The 24,635-nt window shown below is 41.9% G+C and overlaps 1 protein-coding gene across 3 annotated transcripts in view; it reads right to left on the bottom strand.

Annotated features, from left to right (window-relative positions):
* LOC102729222 (schwannomin-interacting protein 1) overlaps positions 1–24,635 on the bottom strand; it is a 52,797-nt gene that overhangs the window by 13,081 nt on the left and 15,081 nt on the right. For 2 of the 3 annotated variants that reach the window (XM_081828704.1, XM_081828696.1), the window contains one exon: positions 15,464–15,582. In XM_081828704.1, coding sequence (XP_081684830.1) covers positions 15,464–15,582 — 119 coding nt within the window. Of the gene's footprint in view, positions 1–15,459; positions 15,583–24,635 lie in introns of all 3 variants that reach the window. The other variant, XM_081828710.1, reaches the window with a different exon arrangement.

Raw genomic sequence — 24,635 nt, 5'->3', positions numbered from 1 at the left:
TGGCTGGACAACGCTCAGAAATATGAAGACACAAAGACTGTGTCTTCTGGGCATCTCAGCGTGAGTGGAAGGGGCTTTCTTAGTGACAGTGCCTGCTCGCCAGCAGCAGGAAGGCATTTAGTCGGGAGGGCATTCAGCACAAACATCTGCTGGCTTTTAGGGCGAGGAAGACCTTTTTTTGTAAAACGCCTGTGCTGACTTCCAACTACCATTGCTGGGGATATTATTAAAATACGCACAACGCCAAGAGGATGGCAGAGGTGAAAGGTTTTGAACTACCGAGGACGGTATCTCAAAAACCTAGCCAAGTGATAATATAATCTGGTATATAGATATTTTTTTCAAAATACAAGGGCAAGACCAGTTTATTCCCGGAGGAGATTGATGATCCTAAAGTCTGCTGTGATTCCTAGTAGGGCGGTAGCCACTGTGAATCTGGCCTTTGTCCTTGGCCGTGGTTTGAGGTGACTGGGACTGGGCTGTTGTGAGGCCGGGTCTGAACCCCAGAGCTACTTGGTGTTTTCTGATTTTAGAAATAGCAGTGTCCCAGCACCAGCTTAGACCACCGGTGTCTACACAGAAACGTTTAAGATTCTGTGGTTTTTACCCCCTACACCATCCCTTAGTTAACTTCACTTGAACTGTTGCACTGAATTTGAGTTTAAAATGATGTTCGCTCATATTCCCTTGTTGGGCTGTAAAACCACCTGTGGGTAACAGGCAAGGTAAGAGCTAGTTACTCAGAGACGTCAAAAAAGTTCCCCAGACCTATAACAGCCTGATTTATAAAAATGGTCCCGATTCTCCCCTCCCTGCACCTGCCCCCTTTATAATGTGACCTTGCAGCTTCTCCCCTCAAGGACTGGAGTCTATTTCCCTCCCCCCGGGCTGGCTTCTGACATGTCTTGCCAACAGGATGCACACGAAGTACCAGTGTTCCGGTGCCAAGTCTCCCCCTCAGGACAAGTCCAGGCTCGCCTGCTGGCAGATGAGTGACTTCCTAGCACTGAGCTCCATCAGCAGTTGTCCCCACTGAAGCCCCGAATGCCCGAGAGAGCTCGGCCAAGGGCAGTAGAGGCACCTGACCCACTTGCAGCGGACTGCAGACGCGAGTAAGCCCACAGGAGCCCATCTCTGATAGTAGAACTGCTCGGCCAACCTAGAGGCTCCTAAACAGAAATCAATGTTTATTATTGTATGCCGCTGATACGGGTGTTTTTGGATTATACATCATCATTGTGGTGACAGATAACTGGTACAAGGTCACAAAGAAGAGACTTCAGGCTGAACCTCTGGCTTTTGAATCCAGGGCCCTTCCCCCCATACTACACTTAACCTCAGGTCTGGGTTTATTAGCTCTCGCCCGTGTGTCTGCTAATATAATCTTAGGGGGCTTATACCTCCTGCAGTTGCTTATACTTCTAAGGTAATTGTTTGGTTTTCCTCAAGAAGCGGACCGAGAAGGAACTACCCATATGCTTATGGTTTCAAACATGCCTTGCTCATTTTCTATCCACAACCAGAGTGGCTGTGAGAGCCACTGGCCCCGCTCTATCATTTGTTGCTCGATATCCCCAACTAGTTTGTGGCTGGGCCATTAAAATATGTTATTTCCATGTATTTTAATGGATCTTTGATGCATTATTCAAAGACTTTATGCACAATAATCACCCATATTTTTATAATATATCTTTTTTTGTTTCATGAAACCTTCAAAGGAGAAGGAATATAAAATGTGGGTTGTAATTACCTAAGGGTAGCTGTAAACGCATTTCATCTTTCTAAGGATGTGTTGTGAAGAAAGAATGTGAGAACAATTGTGGTTTGGGTGAGCTCCCGATGTCCTGAATGTGTGATGGGTCCCTGCAGAGTGTGCTGAGGTGGGTTAAAATGAGGTGTTGCTACTCCTTTGATAAAAGACTTTTCCCATCCCCAAACCCTGACCCCCCCCTCCTCTTCTGCTACCCAATATTTGTTATTGTGGAAATACTATTCTAAAATGCTATTTCTTATTTTGTGGGACTGTGTTCATTTCTTTTGCTAAGCGGTGTGTAATGCATGGGATGATCATTTATTGGACTTTTAGAAAAGACTGGTATTTATGTAACAGGTGTGAATATTGCTGGTCCAGCATATATCATCACAGACACACACAAAATATAAATGATTTTTATACTAGAGAAGGGATGTTTAACTGTTCACTCATTCACTCATTCATTTGAGGATCAGGGAATACCTTCTCTGCAAACTCCACGGCACCAACAGGCTGGTGCTGAATAGCTGCTGTCCGTTTTGGCCAGGGCATAACAGTTTCTAATTTGTTACAGTCCCTGCTACTCCCTATTGCCTTGTATCTGGGCTTCTTCACTCATGTATGTTTCTTGCTGACCCCTGAAGGCATTTATAGTTCATGACCCCTCTGTTAAGTGGATGCATAGTTAGTAGTTGAACCACGAACAGAAATCCGGTTTTTTAATGGGTACCAAGTGCTTGGATCATTAAATCATAATGTACAAATAGAAATGTGGACTACATAGAGCATTGGAAGAGAACTCGAAAAACACGAGTAGATACTATCTATCTATCCATCCATCCCTATACTCCCTATATGAGAAAAGAATACTTTTATGACCTGGACATCCATTAGTAAATAAGGTGTTAACCAAGAAGGGTGACTGAGCAGGGAACTGCAGAAGAAAGGTCTTGGGAAATCGGAGCAGGGCGGGGGGCGGGGGAGATAAAGGCAGGAGAGATGGGAAAGCCCACCCTCTGGCATGCACATGCCCAGAGAAGTTCATGGTAGCTCCAAATTCCATGCCGCAGAGAGGATTGGGGACAAGAGGGGACACCATGTCTCTTTATGTCCCATCCTGACCCCACATCTTACAGGACTCAGGCATTCGGCTTCCTCTGCGAAAGCTGAGGAAGGCAGCTCCAAAGGTGGCTGGGGTGTGAGTGGCCCTCTCTAGGTTTTTTTTTTTCTCCTAATCCTGCACATAATTTCTTGTTCTGCTTCCTTTTCTAAGGCTAGTTCTGGACCTTCCATCTGTACATGTTCGCATGATGGCTGGAGGGCATCCAACACCACACAGCCACAGAATCTTCTCAGCACGTAAGAAACTGATAGAAAAGGGGAAGAGGCATTCATCAGCTTTTCTTTGGTGAAGCATCACAGCCCCTGTATCCTCAGCTGATTCTCCCAAGAGCTATAAATACTTGCATTCCCCAGACAGCTGTTGGTTCTAATTTCACATCAGTGTCCAGTTTCTTCACTAATGACCACTTACATGTAATTAAATTTGGAATTATAAGATCTTAATGTTGAAAAAAATGCATTTCACCTGAAATATTTTCTATCACGAATTGAAGACCAGAATGAGGCTTCTTGTGATATTGGAATGACGATGGAATAAAACAGTTATCTCTCTTAGGTACCAAATGTGGTCTACTTTCATCTTAATCAAAACCAAATGATTTCTAAGCAATTTACATTCTGAAATAAAAAGTTACTTTTTTTTTTTTTTTTTTTTTAGAGAGGAAGAGGAAGAGAGAAAATCCTAAGTAGGTTCCACGCCTAGTGCAGAGCCCGACGTAGGGCTTGATCTCACGACCTTGAGATCATGACCTGAGTCGAAATCAAGAGTCACACGCTTCACTGACTGAGCCACCCAGGCACCCCAAGAGTTACCATTTTGGGTCATCTACTATGTGTTAAGGCACTTCATATATATATTACCTCTACCCCTTAGATACACTAAAGTATTATGAGCCTCATTTTCCATATGAGAAAACTAGGATTCAGAGGTTAAATTGCACAGGTCACAAAGATGGTATTTTACTCTAGAAGAATCTGTTTTGAGAGGCCAGGGCACTTTAAGAGGACAGAATAAATTCATGAATGGAAGAAAAGAAAAGATGAAAAAAGAAAGCAAAAAAACAAAAACAAAACAAAAAACTGGAAACAATTGCAATGGCTAACAATAAGAGATTGATTAAGTTTATTTGGTGAAATATATAATGGCCATTATGCAGCTAGTAAAAATACATATGATAGAAGAGCAGTTATGAACATGGGCAAATGTTCCTGATACACTGTTAAGTGAAGAAAAATCAGGCTATAAAACAGTAGGTAAACTACGATTCCAATTTTGTAAACAAAAATGTGAAGATATATTATGCATAGAAAAAATGGCAGGAAATATACCTAGATCTTTTTTGGTGGAAGAAATTCAGTTGACTTTGAATTTCTCTCCTTTGATCTCCTCTGAGTTGTCATGTGTGGGCATTTAGCAGGAATTAAAAAAGGAAAAGGAGGGAAAATGGGTGAGTTGATTAGCACTTGTGTGTTGGAGAAAAGGTGAGTAGGATGAAATGTTTGACAGCTGGAAGAGGATGGTTGTGTGTCTGACTCAGATGGTGGCTATGCAGGGAACATGACTCACACAGGAGTCAGGCTGGCCTTTTGGTTTTGGCAAGGGGCTTGGGACAGCAGATCCTCTTGGAGGGCAGCAAGAACCGTGTTCTTTTAAGCAAACATTTCTGGAGATGGACTCTTTTATCAAATGTTGACATCCCTTCCAGGCCCAGTCTCAATCCCATTCTCCCCGCTCAGATCTGCAGTAGATCGTAGACTCGGAAGTAATTGATACACATTTAAATGTCTGTGCTTTTAAAGCCAGCCTGCTTATTTACTCCTCTCAGCCCAGACAGAGTTTAAACTTGTATTTTTCTGACCTGTTACAAATAAATACAGATGAATTTCAGCTGCTGGAGATGAAGAAATGCTTGTTGCTTCCCGACCAATGATAATGTTCATGTGTCGGGGGTAAAGATATGGCAGTTGGAGAGTCAGTGCCTGTGCATGGTTTTGAGCGGTATGACTGGATTTGATGACAATCTCAAGTGCAAATTCTTTTACTCTCTTGTACACTGAATCCTGTTTTCACCACTTTTTATATTCATGTTTTAAAAAAGCTGGGCGATCACTTAGGCTTGGTTGCAGAGTAAGCTTTATCCCAAAGACATTCTTTTTTTTTTTTTTTAAGATTTTTAAAATTATTTATTTATTTGACACAGAGAGAGCGAGCAGGGGGAGCAGGAGAGGGAGAAGCAGGCTCCCCGCTGAGCAGGGAGCCCGATGCGGGGCTCGATCCCAGGACCCTGGGGTCATGACCTGAGCCGAAGGCAGCCGTTTAACCGACTGAGCCACCCAGGCGCCCCCCCAAAGACATTCTTTTTCATGATTTAATTTGTGGTCATTTGAATTATACACAGTCATTCAAAAGAATGTAGATCTACTGAATTTCATTGATTCTAAGAAGCGTGGTTGTTCATATTTTGCCATCTTTAAAGACAGGTGTCTCACAATCTCAGCCACTCCAGCGGCTGGTGGCATGACTTTCACTGAGCTGTCACCCCCTCAGCCAACAAACCAGTTAAGGACCACTCATGAAGAGGTGGGATCTGGTAGTTCAGCTTTCATGCCTTCTGATAAGAACAACAAAGCTCCAGCATCCAAACCTGCAGAACAAGGCCGGTGGCTTGGAAGGTGATGCACAGCATCTCCCGATGGCACAGAGCGGGACACTGTGGGGAAAAGCGAAGACTGACAACTCGGAGGCAAAGTGGTTAAATGGAGAGTTGGATTCTGAACATGAAGAGGGTTTCAGACTATCTTAACCAACATATATTACTTTTTTTTTAATATGTACAAGACACAGGTGATAAAAGTATATATCCAAATAAGTCTAGAAGGCTTCTTTCAATCACTAAAATAAAAACCCTAAGTGTTAAGGAGGCATGTGGAATGGTGGTGGCAAGGGGTTTTCAAAGCATGTGATAATGTGGACGAGAGCAATGTGAGGGGCACGGAAATTTTCCAAGATTGAACAAAAGGACTGTGTTAAACCTCCAGATGACACAGCCCACTTGCAGTCAGTTGGGAGTGTTTTCTCGTAGCAGTGAATGCTTTTGTGAACTCTCAAAGGAACGCAGTCTTCATCTGGGCTGCATGTGTCCAGACACATGTATGGGAACAGTGTCCAAAGGGAGTGCGAACAGCAGAATCACTTGTCAGAGATGATGCGCCAATGAAAAATCACTCCTAGAAGCTCTTTTACTTAAACATTTAGCTGTCCACCGGAGCCATTTTTAAACATAAAATGGAGCCCTGTGGCCTTTTCCTCCCTGCCTCCCACCCTTTTGCAACAGTTCCGACAACTGAATTCTCATTGGCGATAACAAAAAAATTCGTGAGACAGGGTACAGTACAGCTGGCTTTGCCTCTAGCAAGATGTCAACTTTCGCTTGCACAAAACTAATTGCACCTAATTAAACTGGGGTCATTGGCATTATTGTGAAGTGAGGCCATTTATTAGACAAAGAAAATTTCACAAATACCATTTTGCTTTTCTTTCAGGTTTGTGAGAGAGAAGAATTGCTTATATAATTAAATTTGTTTTGCCATTTTAATCTTATGACTCCTCAAAAGAGCCACTTCAAATCTTGCTTTACTTTTAAAATTGTGTGCTATTTTAGAATAGTAGAGGTAATCCTTGGAGGAGGACATAAAAAAATGACAGGTTTCCTATAGATTACCTAATTATTTTTCAAACAGCATAAAAAAATAATTTGTAAACTACCATTTACAATGACATGTATCTTGGAATTACTTACACGAAGGGTTTCCTAAGCAAATTATTGGTACATGTGTAGGAGATTAATACGAAGTTTAAAAGATACGTTGCATGTTATAAATAGGTTGCTACAGTATGTACCTATTACTTCAAGAGAGATGCCATGGAAAGCAAATTTCATTGCGTTGAAATGGGATTACCTCTTTCCTCACCCATGCTGGGTATGTAGGACTACGCTGCTTCTTTCTCCAGGAAATAATGCAAAAATTATTACTGTTGGAGACAAAAGGATGATTTACTTTCCTGGCAAAACGATGCTGGTTCAACTTGGGATTCTGTGGCTATGTATATGCAGATTCCCAATTCCTCATAGTCAAAGCTCCCGTGAATCCAATTTCTTTAAAGGTTCTCTCCATCACTGTTATCTGTCCAGTTGATACAACTCCCTGGGTTGGGTGCCTCCCCAGCCTCCATCCCAGCCCAAACCCAAGAGAAGGGGGTAGGTATCTATGATTGGTCTGGTCTCAGCCATTCACCAAGAAACCTGTAAGAATAACAAAGAAATGGGTTCTGATTCGGGGATGTTGGCGATGTTGGAATGGTTGAGATGCGTAAACAGTAATCATTATTCAACCAGCTGCTCAAAAGCTCTCTGGGGAATTTGTTTCTCATAATATTTACAGTGTTTAGAGAGAAGGGTATAGCCTCTTCCAGGTGCCACCTTCCCGCTGTATACTTCATGAAAAAGATGGTATTTATATTTATATGTATATGTATGTAAATAAAAATCTATCTTGGGGTAAGGTAAGAAGAGAGGGAAGAGTCAGGCTTATTTTATGGTTAGTCTGGGGCGAGGAGAATGGAGAAGGCCACAGACGTTTTCCACAACATCAGATCAGGGTGTAATGTCTGAAAAATGAAAGGTCTCCCCGCTGTCTGTTACAATGACCGCTCTGTCTGTGCTCCCACAGCAGTCAAGCCGGCCCCAGGCCTTTAATAACACCGAGCTGTACCAACTCAGAGTCCCAAAATATTACGGTGATTCAAGATTAATTTCGTCAATGAAAAAAATAGTTTATAGGAAAGTATGATACTAGTATTAAGAGAAAAGGAGTATTTTTTTTTTCAAGAACGTGACTACACTGAATATTTCTTAGAAACCTATTTCAAAAGTAGAGTAGGTAATTCACTTTTCTCCTTTCCTTTTAAGCTTTCTTAAAGCTTTCGCCGAAACATTTCTAAACAGGGAAAAATAACAAAGGTCCTATGGTCTCAGTTCGAAAAGGCTGATTATGTGTGGATTAGCATGTTCTGAAGAAGAAATGGCGCCTCCTATATTTGCTGTATTTCAGTGTAAGTCAAATTTAATTAGTTGAGTTATGAAGCAATATCAAAATTTCTTTTGTTGCAGTATTAGGCATGAAATGTCTTTATGGGATTATTATAAGCCTCGCTTACATTTAACAGCTTGTCACTCTTTTAAGAAGTGCTTTGGGAGATAGCACCAATTAGAAAAATTCAGTGGGGCTGAAACCCAAAGGGCAACTTGGAGGCCCTTACACTCACAGGAACAGCTCATACATGTCTTCCCAGAAGACCCTCAGCTTACTTCACAATTTCTCACACAGTGTGTATGAGGATAATTTTTACAGGTGAATGCACCTTCTTTAAAATACATAAATAGAACTCCATGATTTTGCCAAAGGTCCCACTTACTTGGGGACGTCTCATCTTAAAAGTAAGCTCAGCACCTCAGAATCCATTGCTTGGCCAATTAATTTTAAGTCCTCGGCCTCATTTAAAAATTGAGCACTGAGCTCTTTGGAGTCATACAGTCAAAAAAGATTTACCTGGTTCTGATGATTTAATAATTCAGCACATGTACTCTCGTGCATTCTGGAGCACCATATTAATGGACTTCCAAGTTCTAATGTCCCTCAAGTGCTTTTGTAAGTAAGAGGTGAGGTATTTCCGGCTCAGTGAAGAATTTCAGGGATTGTAATACATTAGAAAAAAATTAATTCTAATAGGGATGGCGAATGTGGGTTACCCAATCGCAACTGAACATTTCCTGAGGCTTTTCTCTTACATTATCACTGACAAGGGGAAATGACAGTCAGTCTTTGCAGACTTTCCATTTACAGGGATAAAGTGATATTTCTTAGAAACATTAAGTCTCATCATTAGCCATCATCCTAAAGGGTATCCAAAAAGTCACCGTGTTCTCACCGAGGATGATCTCATCCCAGAATGTGGAGATGAAAACATCTGAAAAAACAGGATATAAATAATCTTCCTTATGGCGAGTCAACAAGCGGAGCTTGTTATGAGCTACTGTGAGATCCATATGTGTTTCAATAGCTGTGTCTACACCGGGGGTAGATGACTCAGTGATTTTCAAATTTGGCTCTGCCTGGAGAGTTTCGGGTAGGCTTTGGGGGCGTGTAGGGAGTGCTGGAGAGAGGCCCTCCGGTGGAGGCCTGGGGAGGGGCACTGAGGGGAAATGACAGGGAGGCATTTTCAGGGCAGGGGTATCCCAGACCCTCTTCTTCTGTCTTCCCAAACCACAGGAGGACAGCTTGGTTTTACACACAGGGTTTCTGCACAGGATTTTATTTGAGAAGATACTTCTGCTATTAGAAATAATGAAAACCATCCTCCAGGAAGCCATCTGGCCCAAACTTTCAAGAGACTTCTAGTTCAACATGGCATTTTGAACACAGGTATTTGTCTAGTCTCTCTTCTGAAATCCTGGTAAAATAATACTAAAGGAAGAAAGAAGGCATAAACCTCTAGGGACAAAGAAAGTGGGAAAGGAGACAATAGCACATGAGAGGGTGTGAAAAAATGTTGGAAGATAAAATGCAGATGGGTGAGAGGTATTTGACTTAAGATTTCAATTTGCTGGGTGCTTGCAGGATGGCTGGGCAAGGAAGTACATACATAAGCACTGCTGAGGCCCAGACACGCTCAGGTACACTGCAGCCCGGGGAGTGCGCTGGCCCTGCACACCAAGAAGACTCACCGAGCAACCGAAAGGACTATCCAGACCCTCTATTTGCCCTGTCCGCTGTGGCCTGGGAGAACGAGGAAGTTTACTATCTCGAGAGGTTGAACCAGGGGAGCTCTGAAAGGGGGCACACTCAGCACAGCTGAAGTATCAAACGGAGGGCCTTTACTGACATCAAAGGAATTCAATAACACTGTACATGACGAACCTTCAACCATTCCCCTGCTAGAGCCTTAAAATACTGGCAGCCAGGCTTAAAACCCCTCAGGATGAGGTTGGAGAGTTCTCGGTGGCAACTTAGAGTCCAAAAGAAAAGAGCTGTACAGGGGCGCCTGGGTGGCTCAGTCGTTAAGCGTCTGCCTTCGGCTCAGGTCATGATCCCGGGGTCCTGGGATCGAGCCCCGCATCGGGCTCCCTGCTCAGTGGGAAGCCTGCTTCTCCCTCTCCCACTCCCCCTGCTCGTTCGTGTTCCTGCTCTCGCTATCTCTCTATCAAATAAACAAATAAAATCTTTAAAAAAAAAAAAAAAAGAAAAGAGCTTTACATACTTTTATTTGGAGGCACCCTAATGAAATAGTTGCATTTTTATTTGACCATTCTAAGGGGAAGTTCACAATTCCTTAATTCAACAAAATTCAACAAATCTTCAGGGACTATGTATTAGGTACTAATTATTTTTATTTTTTTTAAAGATTTATTTATTTGAGAGAGAGAGAGAGCGTGTGAGCAGGGGGAGGGGGGAGAGGGGAAAGGGAGAGAGAGAGAATCCTCAAGCAGACTCCCCACCAAGCATGGAGCCCGACACAGGGCTAGAATCCAGGACCCTGAGATCAGGACCTGGGCCGAAATCAAGAGTCAGTCGCTTAACCAACTGAGTCACCCAGGCATCCCTGTATTAGGCACTATTTAGTCAATAGTTATGGTGGAGAACAAAATAGACCTGCTCTCTTGGAGCCCATATTTCAGTTTTAGACAAAGACAAAGAATGAATCAAAAGAAGAAAAAATATCTATGTAATACAATATTAGGTAGTGATAAGGACCCCAAAGGAAAGCAAATTAGGGTAAGAGGATAAGCAGGGTAAGAGGAGAGAAAGTGATAGGTATGTTGGGTGTTCACTTTTTAATTGGGAGGTCAGGGAAGGTCCCTCGGAGGAAACAATGTATGTCACCAAGCCCCAACCATAGAGTTCACTTACAGTATTTAGCATTTTACACTTAATTGTTGATGGGCAGAAATCAAAACAAACAAAAATAAACTCAGAAAACATCATGGACAATGTAGAAATCAGAAGAAAACATTTTAAACAATTTACCTATAATCAATACCTACTGTAAAATGAGAAAGCATCATTTCAAAAATTTTTGAAAACTTAAACAAAGTGGGACAAATTTTTAGAAAAATACAACCCACCAGAACTGACTTAAGAAGAAATAAGAAGCATGTACAATCTTAACACCATCTAAAAACTGGAAGCAGTTAAAGCAAACACACAAAGTAAATACCAGGCATGAGAGTTATACAGGTGAGAAATAGCATATTCTAATATTATGCAGACTTTTCTTAGACATTATGTAATAATGTAACCAACTAATTTTTTAAAATTTTATTTTATTATGTTATGTTAATCACCACACATTACATCATCAGCTTTTGATGTAGTGTTCCATGATTCATTGTTTGCATATAACACCCAGTGCTCCATTCAATACATGCCCTCCTTAATACCCACCACCAGGCTAACCCATCCCCCACCCCCCTCCCCTCTAGAACCCTCAGTTTGTTTCTCAGAGTCCATAGTCTCTCATGGCTCATCCCCCCCTCCGATTTCCCCCTCTTCAATTTTCCCTTCCTACTATCTTCTTTTTTTTTCTTTTTAACATATAATGTATTATTTGTAGCCAACTAATTTTTAAGCCAGCCTTGCCCTGATACAAAAACAAGAAAAAAATACCATAAGAAAAGAATATAGCAGACCCATGTCACTCATGAATATAAGTGTAGTAATCCTAAACAAAATATTATTAATAAAATTCAATAGTGTCTGAAAAAGAAATCCAACCATTTTTGCTTTATACTAGGTATGCAAGGATTGTTCAATATTTTAAAAATCTATACAGTAATTCATTAATAGATTAACAGAGGTAATCCTATAATGATCTCAACAGATGCAGAAAAAGCATGTAATAGTTATACGCCTAGTCATGATAAAAATTCTTTACAAATTATGAATATAAGGGAATATAATTAACTCATATAAAGAGAGACATTAAAGAAAACCTAAAATTAACATCATCCTAAATGAGGAAACACTAGAAGTATTCATTTAATATGAGAAATGAGCTAAAGATTCCAACTACTACCATTTTTAATCCTTAATATATTAGGGCGCTACCCATGCAATAAAAGAAAAAAACCAGAGGCGTGAGGATTGGAAAGCAATAAATAAAGCTGCTGTTTTTCAGATGACAGTATTTAAAAAACCCGAAGAATCTACAGACAACTTTATTAGAAGTAACAGGAGGGCAGACAAATAGTAGGAACAATATAACGAAGTGGATGAATTTAAGGCTAGTATAAAAACTAAGCTGCATTTCTGCTCACCAGCAGCAAAGCAACGAGAATGCATTATCAAAGAGAACTTAAAATAATAGCAGAATGCCAAGTATCTAGAAATAAATACAATAAAGGATGTACAATACCTGTAAATGAGAAATTACAAACCTTATTAAGAGATACTCAATAAGATCTAAATAAAGGAGACAAAGGCCATGTTGATGGTAGGGAGATACAATATTGTGAAAAGGCATTCTTCCCTGAATTGATCTATAGATTCAATACAATTCTAGTCAAAATCCCAAGAGAGTATTTTGCTGCACTTGATTAGATGATTTAAAGGTGATATGGAAGAATACAAAAGCAAGAACCGGTAGCATACTTCTGAAGAAAAAGAGGAGAGGGACTTGCGTGCCTGTCCAGATATTAGGACTTATTTTGAGGCTACAGTAATTAAGACTGTATGGTATTGGTGCCGGGATAGAAACACTAACCAATGAAACAGAATGTATTCCCATTAATGTATAGTATATACAGAAGTGGTCTGTCAGATCAGTGAGTAAAAGAGAGATTGTTTAATAAACAGGATGGAAAAGATGGTTATGTGAATGGAAAAAGATGAAATTAGACATCTCCTCCATAGCCATATCAAGAAACCAACTCCTGATTGATTACAGACTTTAAAAAATCACTTTCAACTCTTGGTAGGAAATCTAGGTTAATGTCTTTTGGACCCTGGGGTAGAAGATTTTTTGTACAAGACACAGAAAACATGGACTATGAAAATTTGATAAAAAGAACACTGGTCATAAAAGACACAGTGAGGAAGTGAAAAGACAGGCTACAACCTGGGAAAAGATATTTGCAATACATACAACATATTAAGGATGAGTATCATGACAAAAGAACATTGATAAAACAATTTTAAAAAGCATAAAGAATACAACAGAAATTTGGACGTAAGACCCAAACTGACATTTCACAGAAGGGAAAGCAAAGATGGCTAATAAACACAATGAAATACTATTTAATACCCACTGAATTAACACAAACATAAAAGGGATGAGCAATATTGTGTGAGAAAGACTATGGATCCACAGGATCTCTGCAACCTTGCTGGAGCAGTGTAACTTGCTGCAACCACTCTGGAGAACACTTCTGGCATTATCTTCTGAAGGTGAACATTCACGTATTTTCCTAGTAATTCTGTTTCTAGGTGTGCACCAAAGAGAAGCTCTTGCACATGGGCAGCAGGAGACATGTTCAAGAGTGTTTACAAGCAGTGCTGTTTACAAGAGCAAAACCCCCGAAACAACTCAGTGCCTATAGTCAGAAGAGTGGCTGAATGAAGTGTGATAGACTCACACAGTGGAAGATAATACAGCAGTCAAAACCATGGACTGGAAAAGGGAAAAAAATGGGGCAGTTCTCATTTCAAGACAAACAGTGATGCTTCTCAAGTAATCACAGCTTACTACATGGTTCAGTGTAAATAATCAATGATCTTAATAATGTAAACAATGAACGTTATTTGACCCCAGATTATGAAATAATTATAAAGGGAGAATATGGGGAGTTATATTGACATGTCTGTGGGAAGGCTGCAAAAGATGTGAATCGTCATTTTCTATAGTTGGTAGTCAGTAGATGGTTATTTAAAGTAAAGACTAGGAAAATAGGCATTTTACTTAGAGATATATAGGTAAATTACCTTTTATTAAAAAGGAGTTAAAAGTTAGTGTTAAGAGTTAAAAATTATTGTTTCTGGAGAGTGGGACAAGATAGAGACAGATGGGACAGGGGACTGTATCTGTGTTGTTATTATACATCTCGTAGTTATTGTTAATGCTATTTTCAGAGCCTTATATGCACGTGTGTGTGTATGTGTGTGTGTAACTTTGATTTTAAAAACAAAACCTCCCATTTGGGCCAGATGAATGTGACTTCGCTGAGCAGAGAGATGGGGCTTCTAGAAGAAAACTTTTTGGGGCTTTGGGGAATATTAGAGAAAAGCAGTAGAGATCTATATGGTCAAATCTCATTTTACAAAAAACAAAGAAACTGAGGCATGGTACAACGAAATTGTTAAAGTCTCAAAATCAGAAACTGACTAGGACTAATCCTCAGTCTCCCGGTCCCCAGGCGAGAGCTCCTCCTGCCACACCCTACTGGGAGGGGAAAGAGGTGCTTTCCAGCAAAGGGAAGGCTGGCCTTCCAGCTCTGGAATGACACGTGAGAAAAGTGAGGGAATTCTAGGAGACCCAACCAGCACCCAGCCGAGGATGAGATGCCGTGATTCTGCAACTCCTGTCTCCACGTATGAACCCGCAGCGGTGACTCCTACATGTGCATATATGAGAGCGTGTGTGTGCTTTCTGATTTTTGCTGATTCAGATGAGTCTCTAAGGATGAGACTGAAATACAAGGCTTACTGAAAGCCAGACAGAATAGATTTAAATAGACGTTAAAGCGTCTAATTCTGGGCATCACAGTAAGGAGAGAGTGGTAATCTGTTGGTTGAATAAATGCATGAACGCTATCATGTGTCTCCCACACCTGGCTTAACATGGTAAATATAGCCAGTATTTATACAGGGAGTGATTCATATGCATATTAGAGTTTGGGAAGCTCTAGTCTACAGCCCTGTTTTCTAGGTAAAATTATAATTTTAATATGTTTTTTAATATGTTTTAACTGGAATTAAAAGCTATGCAAATGACCAATGGTATCCTGAAATAAATTATAATAAATGAGCAATGATATCCTGAAAAAAATTAAGATTAAGGAAAAATGCCTGGAGGACAGGTTAAGTACTGTAATAAACATCGAATGATCAAAGTGGGAATTGTATTTCTCAGTTACCAGTATTCATTGCAATCAAATGCATCAGGGGCTGGCGGGGGGGATGCTGGATGCTTTGGGACTGCTTAATGGGAATTCTGGTGGTCTGCCACACTTCTCTAAGCATCAGTTGGCTTGATTAAGAGTGTGGCTTGATTCCCCCATCAAAGTGCAAAATCAGAATTGTGCTTAGGAAAAAAAAAATGAAATATAGAAATATGACCTCAAGTGGCTAGGCGAAAACTAAAAAGCAAAAAACAAACCCAACAGGTGGGGAGGGGGCTGTCTAGAATCCAAATAAAGTGGTAGTATTATGGGGAAAAATACTCAAGGGCTTAAAAGGTATCTTTTATTAAACGTATAGTCAGATGACAAAATCCATTAGGGACATATCAGAAAATCAACTCAAAAGAACACTCACCGAGAGGAAAGGCTTGGCTTCCCACTTTTGCTACAGCTGGTATAAATTCCTGGGCCATCATCAAAGAAACTTCCAAGTGCCAACTTCTGTCGGATAGATTCTCTCTCATTTTTCTGTGCCTAAAATTTCAGGAAAATAAAAAATGCTGATAAGCGGGCAGATCCATCACAGCCATAGCCTGTCTAACTGCTAAGTTTCTTAGAACTGCAACCTCAGAGGAAACACCAATAGACCACAGCACAAGAGCATGGGAATTATGAAGAGCTGAAATTCACCCAATCTTCCCTGGTTTCACCTCCGCAAGCAATTTCAGTTCTTCAGAGCCTTTCACGATCACGGGTCTAGGAAATCACCATGGTGGTATTAAATGGTGGTCACCGGAAGATAACTAGATTATTGGGTGCTGCAATCTTTCTTCTTCTTACCTGCTAGATTTGACAGCAGGTAAGAGTAAAGTCGTGGAGGGCAAGCACTTTGTCCCAAATCAAATCACTTTTATCCCAAATGTGGCCTTTCCCAGGATCTTGTCTTCTCTCTTCTGCATATCGTCTCTTTGGCCCACTTTCTCTATTGCAAGAATATTAATTCATTCAGCCAATATGTACCAAGCCTCTAGGAGATGGCAGGTGCCACCACATTACAATGTGGAACCCAGCCCAGGCTGGATCATCGCAGCCCCTGACTGCACTTAGCTTACAGTCTTGGTTCAAGAGTTCTCCTGATCTCACCAGTTCAGAACCCTAACACAGGGCCTGGAATAGCTGGAGAATTCTAACTGGGCCCATCTGTTTCATATTTTGAAGGGAAGTCAGGGTCGGTGTGCGTAGCAAAAGGATGTGGGAAACTATACTACTGTGATAATTTGGATATGTTTACAACATTTGGCTTCCCATAAAAGTCCCATAAAAACTCACCATGCTGAACTTTTATACCCTTTAAACAACAGGGGAGAAGATTGGAGATGGTCTCCTTAGTTAAAAATAAAACAACTACAAAAACAAACATAGTGAGTGAGAAATCCTGGGGTGAGAATGAGAGCTTGGTTATCTGTTCTGTGGGATGATGAAGGATGGGAAAAGCACCTTCGGATGTTCTGAGTGGGGGCTGAAGACAATAAGCGAATTTTATTACCAAAAGCAGCTCACAGGATTGAGCATGGCTACGGAAGGCAAGATGGCCCTTGATTCTCCCCGTAGGAGGTTCTGGAGCCACAGCTGCTGCCCAGGACCCAGAAGTTACACGTGAAAGCTCTGAGCTACCATCCGAGCATCACTGTGTCAGTGACGAGACGCACAACCTGCCGGAAGGGTCTCTTTTCACCCCCAAGTGAAGGTGGTTTACTACAGGTTAAGGCTGCTCTAACATGGTGGTTATCAACCACACGTGGCTATTTACATTTAGATGAAAAATTAATTAATTAAAAGTTCAATTCCTAGGTCACACTAGCTGCATTTCATGAGCTCCGCAGCCAGGGGGCTGGGGGGCCCCACATTCAACAGAGCAGAATAAAATACATGAGAGCACAGTGCTGCTGAGACAGTGATTCTCAGCTGCCAGCTTCCACAGTTCGCGTCAGAATTTCCCAATTTCCCGCAGCCTTTAAAACACACATTCCCATAGCTTCTTGGTCTCTGGCTAAGATCAAGTGTAAAATACACACTCCAGGCTCCAGCAGCAGATTTTTAGTTTTGATAGGTTTGCGAACTTCTAGTTCAAGGACCCCTCATCTGATGGTTCTCCTTTTCCCTAACATTTTTCAATTTTTGGCAACCATAGCATCCTTTCGACTCTCACACTTACGGATTATACCTGTATCTATTTATTTGGATAGCCATCCATTTCTGCATGTCCCAACTGGAGCTGTGTCATGCCCAAGAGCTATAGTGTATGTGTGCGGGCGTAAGGCCCCCCGCAGTAGAAGACTGCCTCATACAGCTACAGATGCGATGCTGATACATTGTCGCGGGCCGAGCACAACAAAGTAACCGTAAGGTTATAAAGGAGAGCAAGACGCCTTTTAGTTTTATTAAATTTATTTAATTAAAGCGACCCATCCTCCCAAATATGCAGGCTGGTATTTGTGATGGTTCTGCCAAAACAGAACCATTTGATATCATTTGTCATCTTCATAAGTTCGTTTCAAAATCCCAATATCTGCTGGGCAGATTTAGTGTAGTTAGTGAACCTAATTCTTAATTCATATAAAATACAAAAGAGATTTTCACCCAATAATCTTTACAGTCAGAAAACTGTTGAGTGAAATTGAATATCCAAAAACAAAATCAGCAGGTAATATGAATGTTAATGACTAAAGTTCAACAACATGCTGGTGCCCAACATTAGCCGGGCAGAGGTTTTATTTGAAGAAAATACCTATCCCAGGGGTGAATGTGTGAACGCACCCTTGATTCCATGTCTATCTTTCCTGATTTACTTGGTCCACTAGAGTTATCGATACTGGAGAAGGCCTTAAAAATATTTCTATTGACATTAATTACAATTCTCCATACTTGGATATTTCATGACCAGTTGAAGAGGACTGTTTTATAATACACACTCTCTCACACTTCCCTTCTCTCTCTCTCTCTGGATCCCACTGAACAAATCAAGAAAAGTGTAAATAATATATATATCACCCATAATCCCACCCCTTAGATACAGATCACTGCTAACATTTTGGGTTTTTGGGGATAGCTCTTTTTAGCTTTTTAGCTTATTTTTTCCTTTTTATAAAACTGGGATCATATTGTTTATTCATTCTGAAAATTCCCTCATATCATTTAATATTCTTTAAAACGCAATTTTTAATGGTTGTATATCATTCTATCCTATGGAGCTACCTTCTATTGTTAGTCATTTGGGTTGTATCCAATGAAAAGTAACACAGAAGTTAGCATTTTTACATAAATCCCTGCCCATGTGTCTGATTATTTCCTCAGGAAAAGTTCCTGGATGTGGAATTACCAGATCAACTGAGTGTGAACATTTGTTGAAGCTCTTGACACATTTTGTCACATTGCTCTAGAGAAAAGCTGTTCCAATTTACATGCCCACCAGCAACGTAAAAGGGTGTGGCTTTCACTACATCCTGGCTAACACTGAGTTATTTTCACTGAAAAAAAAAAATGCTGTTATTTTTATTTGATAGGCAAAAAGTGGTATTCTTTTATGTTAATTTCTTGGATTAGCAGTGAAAACATTTAGATTTTTTTTAGTTACTGTACTTGCTTTTCTCTGAATTACTTCTAGCTTTGTTTATTTTTCTATAAAGATCTAAGTTTTGAAATTTTTATATTAAGCATATTAGTCCTTTTTTGAGTTTAAATCTAAGTGTTAATGTAGTTAAGTCAATAGATTGCTTTCTTTGAAGTGTCATTGAAGGCATTGTGCTTGGAAAGCCCTTCCTAGTCCAGAGGTAAAAGATCTCACGGGATGTTGGGAGGAAAATGAGGAAATTTATGGAAATTGCTTAGCAGCAGTGGTGGTGGTAATGTAAATGTGTGATAAATGGTAGCTATTATGGTTAATCCTCCAACAGTTCCTGCTTTGAAGATGAGGGACTGGAGGGTGAAGGAAGGTTACCCTCCTGTTAGACAGAAGACCTAGGATTTAAGGCCATCCTTCTGGTGCCGGATCTTTCTGCCCTTCCACACTGATGAGTGAGGTGTCCAGGCAAATAATGGTGGGTGCCATGTTGGAGATATGATGTGGGACTTACGAGTTATGGATCTACTTCTTTCCAGAAATGGGTGTGATGTGCTTCAGAAAAGGAGAAAACATACACACCAAGGCCCAATCATAGACGCAAATATTTACAAAACAAATACCTTCTCATCAGAGCCACTCTCCTTGATACCACTGCTTAATCTTCCTTTTGGAACAAACGCCTAACATTTCAACTAACTATAATTCAACTGACTAGTGAAACAGTTTTTCTCTTTAAATTCAACAATTGGAATTATTTTCCTTTCAGTTGCCCACGTGTATGTGTGTGTGTGGGGGGGGGGGTAGTTTCAAAATTCTTTTGTTCTTTAAGGAATTATACCTGCAGGGCAATTATGTCCTCCAACCTCCCGAAGACCAAATGTACCCCAGTGTGAGGAACAGGGAAGTGTCCAGGAAAAGGAAGAGGCAGACTCAAAACTACACTGTTGGCTGGGCTTCTGGCATGTGGAGCCACGTCCATTCCTAAAATGGCCTTGGGAACTACCCTCTTAAAACAAAAGGAAAACATGGAAAATGGATAACTGCTTGCAAAAAGCAAATGGGCAGCTGAGGAATAGTGGCTCATCACTGTGAGACAGAAAGCCTATTCAAGACCAAGAGGAGAGTAAAAATGTGCTCAGAAATTCACCATTGTCCAGCCACAGGCAGTGAGTTTTTGTCCTCGCCTGTCGCCGAATTCCCTACTGCCAGCCCCTGTGCCCGGGGAAGATAAGACTCACAATGGCTTCTGAGGGCACCACCTGAGCCACGATCTCAGAACACAGACCACTGAGCGCTTCCAGCCCCCAAACACCGATGCTCAGCCCTTCCCACCGTGGCACTGCTCAACTGCCATTCCCCAAGCTTGATAAGAACAGAGAGGGCTGTTGGGTAAAAGAAAGAAAAAGCAAAATGTTCTGCGTGCGTGGGTACTGGCCCTCTCCAAACGTGGTATGTCCCCAAGTCCTTTGCACACTTTCTTCAGGACAGGGCAGTGCCTGTCCCTTACACATGGATACCATTCCGAAGTCCCCACCTCTGGCCCTGCCTGTGTCTCCGGCCTCTGAAGCGGGGGCCACCTTGTCTTTCACATGCTAACCTGCACATAAATTTGTAAATGGAAGACTGGGGGTATCTTGTGCATTTCTAAAATTTATGTGACACACTGTATTTTTTGTGGGGGTAGCTGTGGGGCCACCAGGCCTCTCAGGAACACGCTTTGGGAAATAACATCCTAGACCTCAACCCAGCTGGCACTCAGGACGCTGCAAACAGCTGCTTCCTTCTGACTCCTGCACAGATGATGAAACCCACGTAGCCGGAAAGGGCCTGTCTGATAAAAAGGGCGGTGTTCCTTAAACTCCCCAAAGGAGGAAGACGTTTAAAGAGGTTTGGTCTAGAAAATCAGAGGACCCGACTGATGGGAATGGCACAGCAGTCTGTAGGAATAAAGGCAGATGTGAGCTGGGGAGCAGCAATAATCTGGCCAGGCCGGGATTCAGTTGTGGGCCTGGGAGAAAGAAAACGGTTTCCCCCAAATTTTCTGTCTTCCATCTTTTCCCTGGATTGATCTTCCCCTCCACCCCAGTTCCACTTGTTTCTTACATTTACTTGTTCACCAAGGGAACAGAAATAACCTTTTATTATTGGATGTGCTTGTTTTTTTTAAGATTTTATTTATTTGAGAGAGAGAGAGGGAGAGGGAAAGAGAGCACACGAATGGGGAGGAGGGGCAGAGGGATAGAGAGAAGCAGACTCCTTGCTGAGCAGAGAGCCCAATTCGGGGCTCGATCCCAGGACCCTGAGATCACGACCTGAACCGAAGGCAGACACTTAAGCCACTGAGCCACCCAGGTGCCCCTGGATGTGCCTGTTTTATAATGCTAACCTTCTCAGTACTCAGTTCACTTCTAATCCTGGAAGATCCCCCTTCTGGCATCTTCCTTTCTGCACTGCTCAACTGCTGCCTGGTCAGGGCTTCTCACACTTCAGGGTGCATGGGAATCACCGCTGAGGAAAAACTTCCTAAGAACGGGGGTGGGGGGGGGCTGCATTATTCCAGAAGCTGATGAATACCCTGGTACCCCATGGCCCGTAAAGAAACTCAGGATGCCAGGAGATTGCTGGAACACCAGTATGCCACGTGGAGAACTGCAGAGGCGGACACACGTACAAAGTGGCCCTCTGTCACAAATTTCTTGAATCTGGTAGTTCTCAAACTTGATTATGCATGAGAATCACCTGGAGGGCTTGTAAAGACACTATTTTTCTCATTCAGAAGGTCTGGGGTGCAGCTGAGAAAACGCATTTTTTCACAAGTTCCCAGATGCTGCTGATGCTGCTGGTTCAGATACTTTGAGAACTCTGGCTTTAAGCAATTGAACAGATCAAGTAGCTAGATGGAACACAGAGTGGGTTCTTCTCTAACTGAGTACACATCTGTTCCATGCGGATGGCCAGACTCTGGATCCAGGAGGATTTCATCTGCAGCTGCCTGGCCTTGCCAAGGCCTTGCCAGGATGCCTGTTTTGAAGCATTTAATGAACCCCTCGCTTCAGTGCAATCTATTGCCTAGTGATATCGGCATCATCACCATTAACAGCATCCACCAGGGAATGCAACTGGGATTCTGGAGCTCCCTGTGGAAATGCACTCTTCCTTTAGGAAAATAGAAGTCACTCTTATTTCTCTCCTCAGCTCTTAAGGAAGACAGCTTTACTCTAAGGTTTATAGGCAGCATTCCAGTGCGGAGGAGTTGGAGGCTTTTAAACTCTGGGAACCAGAAGTACAGAACTTATTTGTTCATCAGGCAAACTGTGTGAATTTTCTTAAAAACAAAAAAATACCCAAAAGAAAACCCAAGTATACTGATACTAGTTATTTTCCTATTGAAACAACCATGGGTTTGCCACAATATCAAAATATGAAAACATCATTCTATAAGATAAATTGTACACTTTTGGATGTCAAGTGCATAAATACACTGTGCAGGTTTTTTCAAGTTTTTGCCTCTTACTTTATCCCCTCGGAAGAGCTTTTCAATTATTAGTGGAAACAGAGGTTAAATAACCTGGTATCTTTCCATTGTATCACTGAATGGATACTTTTTTGGATGTTTTCTTTCCCGTTTGTATTTCTGATGTTTTCCATTTCAGACACTTACACTAATCAGTCCAGAAAGATTTCCTGAAATGCTGTTGAAATCTCTTATCTTTGCATCCTTGCACTGATCTGCCTAAGCAAGTCCTCTGGGCTAGATGTCAGGCTGGGCTGTTGGGCAGTACTGAGGCCTGGGTTCGGCTTGCTCAGCATCAGTACTCACGAGACAGCTGGCCTTGGAGACCCGAAGTCCAGGACGGGCACCTAAGGGGAATGACTGGAGGGCCCAGGGTCTTCTGACATCTATTTCAGAGAACTGCCCAATATTAAAAGTGTGGGGATGCCAGTCCAGAGGATAGAGATCTTTGTTTACAATTAGTCCATCCTGAGGATGGCTTTGCATATTGACTGTATTCCTTCTCCTCACGCAATAGGGAGGCGATATAAACAGGAGCAGGTGGACACAAGTGCTATTGTGCAGAGTCCCTAACAGTCCCTGAATACTCTTAATTGTTAAGGACCAGAGCGAAGGTATCTGACACCTGGGGTTGAGGTTTAGTAGCCAATTACTGGCTGAATGGGGGACCTCTGATGAAGGTAACAGGGCCCCAGGTGCAATCCACAAAGATGACTACGTAGTGGAAGTGTTTCAATATAAACCCTGAGGGGATACATTGGGAAACTAAAGTTTTCCTCCCCTATGAGTGGCATATCCCAAACAGGAACTGCTGGGAGCATCTTGTTTTTTTGTGTGTGTGTGTGTTTTTTTTTAAGATTTTATTCATTTATTTGAGAGAGAACACGTGTGCGCACGAGTGGGAGGAGGGGCAGAAAGAGAAATGGACTCCCTACTGAGCATGGGCCAACGTGGGGCTTGGGCTTGATCCTAGGACCCTGGGATCATGACCTGAGCTGAAGGCAGACGCCTAACTGACTGAGCCACCCAGGCGCCCCTGCTGGGAGCATCTTGAGCTCTTTCTGGTTCTCACATTACTAGCCACAGAGACTACTTTTTAACACAGGGAAGTGTTGTCTGGGAATCTTTCTAGCAGGTGACATTTTAGAAGTCTCTAAAACCACTGTCATTCAGTATCACAGTGAGAACACAACAGTTCAAAACACCCACTGCATGGTTATGAAACAGCCCAAACTCCATCAACTTCCAGGAAGCTGATGTCCTCAATTTCCCATGTCGGGGTGGACTTAGGATTGGGAGAATCGGACACAGGTATGACCAGAAAGGAGGCAGGGTGTTCAGGGGATTTGGGGTCAAGAAGACCCAAGTTAACATCTTGACTCTGATGCTTACGGATGCAAAATAAAGAAACGCTTTAAGCCTCAGTTTCTTTTTCTGAAAAAAGGGATACTAATACCTATCTTACAGGTTGTTTTAAGGATTAAAAGAAATACTATACAGAAAGGGCCTGGCACAGTGCCTGGCCCAGAGAGAAACTTACCCAATGGTAGCTGTTGTTAACATTAAAGGGTAGGGGTGGGGTAAGCTGGTGAAGAGAGTGCAGAAATGGATAAAAGAGAGCCAGAAATGTCCAGAACTGGCAAATCTATGAAAACAAAGTAGATTAATGGTTGTGGGGGAAGGGGGGAACTAGGAGTAACTGCTAATGGGTACAGGGCTTCTTTTTGGGGGTGATGAAAGTGTTCTGGAATTAGCAGTGGTCTGCACAACCTTAGGAATATACTAAAACCCACCAAAACGTACACTATGGAATGGTGAATTTTAAGGTATATGAATTATATCTCAAAAAAAAAAAAATACTCCCCCACAGGTAACTCACATACCACATATCTGGAAAATGCAGTTACCTGAAACAACCCATTCCTGACCAGGCTGGCTGACGAAGGCGTGCCAACAGGGTGATAGGATGGAAAGAACCCTGAACTAGGAGCCAAGAGGCTCCATATTTAGAGCATCTGAGACCAACCAGGCCAGTTCTGCCCTTGAAAGAAAAGGAGACCGTGGCCCAGAAAGCTGAAAAGACTGTCCCCAGGTGGCCGAGGTAAGGCCAGGCTCCAGGGTTCAGTAACTCCACGGAGCTCTTCAGGCGTATTCAGCCCTTCCAGGCAGGAAGACGTGAGGGTTAATGGAGGTCGACGGCTGCTTTCCCTCCGTAATTGTGTGGGGAGGGCAGAGCTCTTGTCTGGGATGGCAGCCGGCATTCTGTACTCCTGTTTATTGCAGTTTATCTCAAGCAGTCATTTCCATTCACCTTTTAAAAAAACATGAGGCGCAGCTGTGGCTTCCCTTTAAATATTGTTCCTTCCAGCCTTTTAATTTTTTCACGGGCTCCTCCCTCATCTTTCACCATAATTAGATGCACCACACTAGAGACAGCACCTCGGAGAAACA

Source organism: Leptonychotes weddellii, chromosome 1 (genome assembly GCF_054177405.1).
Source record: "Leptonychotes weddellii isolate Sample4059 chromosome 1, ASM5417740v2, whole genome shotgun sequence".
NCBI lineage: Eukaryota > Metazoa > Chordata > Mammalia > Carnivora > Phocidae > Leptonychotes > Leptonychotes weddellii.
Note: the sequence above shows the minus strand (reverse complement) of the source record. Positions and strands in the feature narration are given on the sequence as shown.